At 36.9% G+C, this 6243-nt stretch overlaps 1 protein-coding gene across 1 annotated transcript; it reads left to right on the top strand.

The window, feature by feature from the left end:
• Window positions 1-1736: 1736 nt before the first annotated feature.
• On the top strand, window positions 1737-6042 carry LOC114032979 (otoraplin-like). The gene is made up of 4 exons (XM_027848425.1): window positions 1737-2037; window positions 2397-2536; window positions 4446-4556; window positions 6019-6042. Exons 1-4 carry the CDS (start codon window positions 1905-1907, stop codon window positions 6040-6042), a joined length of 408 nt encoding a protein of 135 aa, XP_027704226.1. The 5' UTR covers window positions 1737-1904.
• The last annotated feature ends 201 nt before the right edge of the window (window positions 6043-6243 follow it).

The following is a 6243-nucleotide window of genomic DNA, read 5'->3' as shown; positions in this document are numbered from 1 at the left end:
CTGGACCTCAGTTTCTGCTTTTGTAAAATTGGTAAAAAAAAAAAAAACATCAATCAACAAATATTAAGCACGTACTTTATTTACACCAAGCTTTGTGCTAGGTGCCCATAGTACAAGAACAGAAAATGAATTCCTACTTACATTCTAACAGGAGAGAAGTACATACATAGTAGGTATTTAATTGATTGACATAAATAGCATAAATGTAAAATGAGTAAATATAAACAAATATAAAGTAGATACATACAAGGTATTTTGGGAGGGAAGGAACTAGTGGTTGGGAGGAATGAGGAAAGGTATAGTGTAGAAGGTGGTTTTTGAGGTACCTCAAAGAGAGGGAATTTGAGAGAGGTACAAGGTTGGGATGCATGGAAGATCAAAGGCATGGAAATGGGTTATGGAGTGTCCTGTGGGAGAAACAGTAAGAAAAGTCCTTTTGGATTACAGTGTGGGAGGGGAAGTAATGTCCAATGAGTCTGGAAAGATAGGTCAGGTCTTATAGGGATTTAAAAGCTAAATATAGGGGTTTGCATTTGATTCTAAAGATAACGGGAAGAAAGAGACTGGGGAGGACTGAGTAGAGGAGTCACATGGTTGGATTTGAACTTAAGGAAATTATTTTGGCAGCATTGTGTAGGATGGATTGGAGGGATGAGAGACTGGAAGCAGGGACACCAATTGGGGGACTATTGCAATAATCTAGAAAAGAGATGACAAGGGCCTGAGCTGTGTCAGCAATGATAGGTGATAGATGTGGGAGATGTGAAGGTAGAAATGACAAGATTGGACAGCTGATGTGGGGATAACACTGAGATTATGAACCTGGTGAAGAACGGTGGTGACGAAAACAGGGAAGTTTGGAAGAAGAGATGGTTTGAAAGCAAAGATGATGAGCTCAGTTTTGGACATTTTGAGTTGGAGAGGTCTCCAGGACATCCAATTTGAAATTCAGTTTTACTTATTTCAGAGTTGTAAACCTTTCCTGATCCCCCTTAATGCTAGTGCCTTTCTCTGAGATTATTTCCAGTTTATCCTGTATATATCTATGTCCATAGTTGCTTACATTTTGTTTTGCCCATTAGACTGTGAGCTCCTTGAGAGCAAGCTTCCTTTTGGCCTTTGTGTCTTCAGTGCTAGCACAGTGCCTGGCATATAGTAGGTGATTAATAAATGCTTATCGATTTGACTTGATGACCTCAATTTGTTTAGTCATTTCAGTCATGTCCAACTCTTTGTGACCCCATTTGGGGGTTTTCTTGGCAAAGTTACAGGAGTGGTTTGCCATTTGCTTCTCCAGCTCATTTTACAGATGAGGAACTGAGGCAAACAGGGTTTAAGTGACTTACCTAGGGTCACATAGCTACTAAGTGTCTGAGGCCAGATTTGAACTAATGAAGATGAGTCTTCCTGATTCCAAGCCCAGTGCTTTAGATCTACTGCACCATCTAGCTGCTCTGATGACTTTAAATCACAATATAAATGACCTAATAATAAGTCTAAATATTTTTGTGTGATATATAATTGTCCTCTAATTTTATTTTAAGAAAAACAAATCCAGATGTATATTTCCAATAAATTAATTTCAAATGTAAGTAGCAGGTCTTCAAACTTGAGTTGCAAAGAATTTAGAGCAAAATTGCTACTTTAATGCATGTTTTAAAAAATTCACACACTTTTCTGTGACCATTTAAAACTTAAAAAAAAACCCCATGTCTATGTAAAGAAAGGGTAGAGGAGATTATACTTTGTAAATAAGTCCACAGAGTGTAGTGTAATCTGAGGAAGTAGTGGAATGTTAGCCTCCCATCCCATTGGTTGAGATTATTTATCCAGATGTTGGGATTTTGCATAAAAGAAAGGAGCTATTGAAGCTGGTCCATGTTTGATGGTGAGAGGAACTAGCAATGACAATGGAAAGGATCACGAAGGGAATATTTTTTCTCTTTCTTTTGAGTCTTCTAGCAACTTGTGCTGTGCGTGGAATTTTTATGGACAAACTTGCTACCAAGAAGCTCTGTGCTGATGAAGAGTGTGTCTGTAAGGATTATTTTGTGCCTTTCAAATTATTGCACTGTATAATTGAATGTGGATATATTTGCATAAAATCTAATTGTATTTTCTAATGAAAAATGTCCAAATGTATGCTTGATTAGCATTTTTTTCTGATCTTTTAAATAGTTTCTCTCTTTTAGGGAACATAGTTTGCTAAGTTTTCTGCCAAGTGAAGCTTTTTTTTTTCCCTTTTAGTTATTTGTGATTTAAGTAGGATGTGTAATGCAAATTTTGACCTATATATGATATTTGTCAACTTAAGTTCAATAGTATTTTAATACTACTTTGTATTTCTTATAATGTAATTTATGCAATAAATGTATCCATGTCTTTTTTTCCCCCAGATACGATTTCCCTTGCTAAAGCTCAAGACGATTATAATGCCCCTGACTGTAGGTTCATTAACATTAAAAAGGGGCAGCAGATCTATGTTTATTCAAAACTAGTGAAGGAAAATGAAGCTGGAGAATTTTGGGCTGGAAGTGTAAGATGAGATTTTATTATACACAATCATGGATATGTAAGGTTGTTACTGTTTGTCTATTTTTGATGAATTTGTCTAATAATTAAAAACTACTCATTGTTATTTTAAACTATACTAGTAATAGGGTAAATGTCAATGTAGAGTACTATCAAAAAGAAGATTTCACAGAATGTAAAACTATTTTTTGGTTTGTATATTCATTACTATTTTATGTAAAAAGCATAGACAAATATAGAACCAAACTCAAATCTATCTAGAACTAGGGACAGAATGGATAAGGTAACATTTGTCTAGGGCAGAATGTTGAGAGAATGGTGTAATGAGTTACACTTCTTACAATTTTTATACTGCATGCATTTTTAATGCTAGATAACTATGCCCCCTCCAGTTTGTAGATATTTATTTTGTGATAAATCAAGTTGCATGTTTTAACAGTGAATGTTCTCAGTCTGATGGATGGTAATCCCTAGGAAGTGAATTTTCAAACCTTTTCTGGCTCACACAAATGTCTTTTCCCAGCTCAGGGTCTAAATGATATTTTGTCAGAGAATAATAAACTGTTATATGAGTATTAGTTGTCAACATGGAAAATTAATACAATCCTCTTGGTTTTGACTTTATTTCAAAAAAGGTTGAGGAAGTTTTCTAGGCAATTTCTAGGCAATCTCTGGATTGGTCCGGTCACTGGGGCAACTTCCTAATCGTATTTGGTTTCCATACTAGTATATCTTTAGAATCAACTTTGGATCACAGATTCATTCAGTTTGAAAGATCCCAGAGACCACAATAATAAGAACTAGCATCTAGCAATATAAAGTTTGCAAGGTACTTTGCATCCATTATCTCCTCTGTGAATCATACAACCTTGTGAGATAGTTACCATCAGTATTACTACAGCCATTTTACAGGCGAGGAAGCTGAGGCTCAGAGAGGTTGTGCCTTGCCAGGATCACACAACTAGTAAGAAACGGAATGGGAATTGATACAAGGACGTCCCAACCCCGAATGCAGCATGCTTTCTGTGATTCCACGATTACTCTCAATTTGACCTAGAAGGGAAGAAGAATATCCCTGTGCCATATAACCATATAAATGATCATCTAACCTCTTTCTTGGATACCTCCAGCAAGGGGGACTGTCTTTTAGGACAGCCCATTTTACTTTGGGGTAACTCTAATAGTCAGAAAGGTTCCCCCTAAAATCCTAAATTTGTCTCCCTGCAACTTGAACCCACTGCTTCTAGTTTTGCTCTTGAGCAGAACATAAGACCAATCCCTCTTGCAGAGGGCAGTCCTTCAAATATCTGAAGATAGCTCTCATGTTCTCCCAAAGGATACTCCTCTCCAGGTTAACCATCTTTGATGTGATGGGTTTGCTGCCCACTACGCCATTCCACCCACTACTAGTTGAAGATTTTTTAAAACAGTAGAAAATCTTTGTGAAGGTTCTCCAAAGAGGCTGTATCCAGACAAAAGTGAAAATGAATATTTTGAACCAAGCCTTTGGAGACAATTGTCCTTTTCTGTCAAGCCAAATACTATTGCTGTAGTCTACTTTAGCATCAGATTCCAAAATGTTGATTTCCTTTGAAGCACCTAGGATCTAAGAGCCTTTTAAATGGAAAAAAGGCAAGTTAATTAATGTTAAAGGGAAAAGTCCTGTAGTTTTAGCCAACAGATCTTGTTAATCATTCTAATTGTGTGACTTCTATAGACAGAGGGCTACATGCTGCTAAAATTCATGCATGCTACTTTGGGGAAATCTATCATTAGCCTTAGCGCTCTAGATAAACTCCAGTTGCCCTCTTCAGCTTTGCTCACACTGCATCTACTTATAAGGGAATGAACTGATTGAAAAGTGCATACAAATAGAACCAGTATGTCTAATAGTCACTGTCCTTAATATTCAGGTATATGGTGAGCATTATGAGGAAGAAATGGGAATTGTAGGATATTTTCCCAGCAATTTGGTCAAAGAGCAACATGTCTACCAAGAGGCAACCAAAGAAATTCCTACAACGGTAAGCAACTCTCAAAAATACTTGTAATCCTATGAAAATATGGTCACAGTAATGGCACAGGTAGCCTTTGATCATATTATTATCTCTTCTTAATTAATATTGTTTGGTCAAAAATGTATATACTTTACCATATATACATATGTACATGTATATACAGGTATGCACACATACATGTATATATAGACATGTGTGTATCTTTGAACATGTACATATGTACACGTACTGGTCTGGACCTGTGATTTCATCGATGCAAAAGAGAGCTTGGTATAGTGTTTAGGGTGCTGGACCTGGAGTCAGGAAGATTTTGAGTCAGATTGAAGCCAGTTCCTAGCTCTGCCATTTTTTAACTCTGTCTCCCAGGGTAATTCATGGCATTTCTCTGGGCCTCAGTTTCCTTATCTGTTTCCTTATCTGTAAAATGAGGGAGTTGTACCAAATGAACTCCAAGGTCTTATGAAGATGTAGACAGGTTGCCAATCTGCTTCTGTGGAGAGTTTCCATACCTAGAATTTCCTACACTAATAAAATCACAGGTCTAGACAAAAAAGGATAGCTTGCTGATTCCATGAAAAAGCCATAAATAGCATTACATAAACCACGTGTTCTGAAACAGGTCCAGTAGGAGGATTTGTTTATTTATGTGGATAGTGAAAGAAGAAGAAGTGATTAACCCACATACTGTATTTGAGAAAATTAAAGTATTTTGAAACCATCCATGAATGCCTTATTTTGAGTCAGACAGACTCTGCTTTATGTATGAAATTACAGCTGTATCCCTTCCAGGGTCCCAGAGCCCAATAACCCAGTGGTAGGAATAAAAAATCTTTTTCATTAACTCAGCAAGGTTGTTGTTTGGACACAGGGAAAGTCATTCTGCTGGCAGACACTGGAAATGGGCTTCCCAGGAGGAAGCCTACTGCTTGCTGGGCAGAGTAACTTAAGACTATTTTCTAATAATTCCAAGATTGCCTCTCACCTGTTGTTTACTTTTGGTATCTTAGATCTGTGAAATAGATAAGAAGGAAGGAAACAAGCATTTATTAAGTGCTTACTATGTGCAAGAACCATGCTAACTGCTGTATGAACATTATTTCATTAGATCCTCACAACAACCCTGGGAGGTAGGTGCTCTTTTTACAGGTGAGGAAATCTGAGACAAACAGAGGTTAAGTGACTTGCCTAAAGACACATAGCTAGGAAGTGCGTGAGGTTAGATTTGAACTCAGGTCTTCTTGACTTCTGGCCCACTACATCACCTAATCCTTATTAGAGAGCTTAAAATTTGTTTGAAGACTTTTATTATTGAATGTGAGAGGGATCTGTGATGCTTTAGATTTGGAATCAGGGGACCAGGGATCAAATCCTGACATGATTCCTTTTGGTCTAACAAACTCATAAAGAGCTTATTTTTCATTTTATTTTATTTTTTAGCTGAGTTAAAGTTTTACTATTTCTTTTTCAGGACATCGACTTCTTCTGCGAGTAGAAATTTACAGACATTGAAATTTCTGATGAAAACCTTGGATATTTAAAACACATCCATAGCCTTCTCAAACTAAACCAAATCCCTGCAGCCAACTCAAAGAATCTTCCCTTCCTTATAAATTAGTGAAAATGTTTGTAAATTTGTAGTTATTTCTAAGTCCAGATCAGTCTTCCTGGCTCTGTCCCCAACTCCCGTCGATTC

Source organism: Vombatus ursinus, unplaced genomic scaffold (assembly GCF_900497805.2).
Source record: "Vombatus ursinus unplaced genomic scaffold, bare-nosed wombat genome assembly UNPS02006241.1, whole genome shotgun sequence".
Classification (NCBI taxonomy): Eukaryota; Metazoa; Chordata; class Mammalia; order Diprotodontia; family Vombatidae; genus Vombatus; species Vombatus ursinus.
The sequence above is the reverse complement of the archived record's forward strand: the minus strand, read 5'-3'. Positions and strand labels throughout refer to the sequence as shown.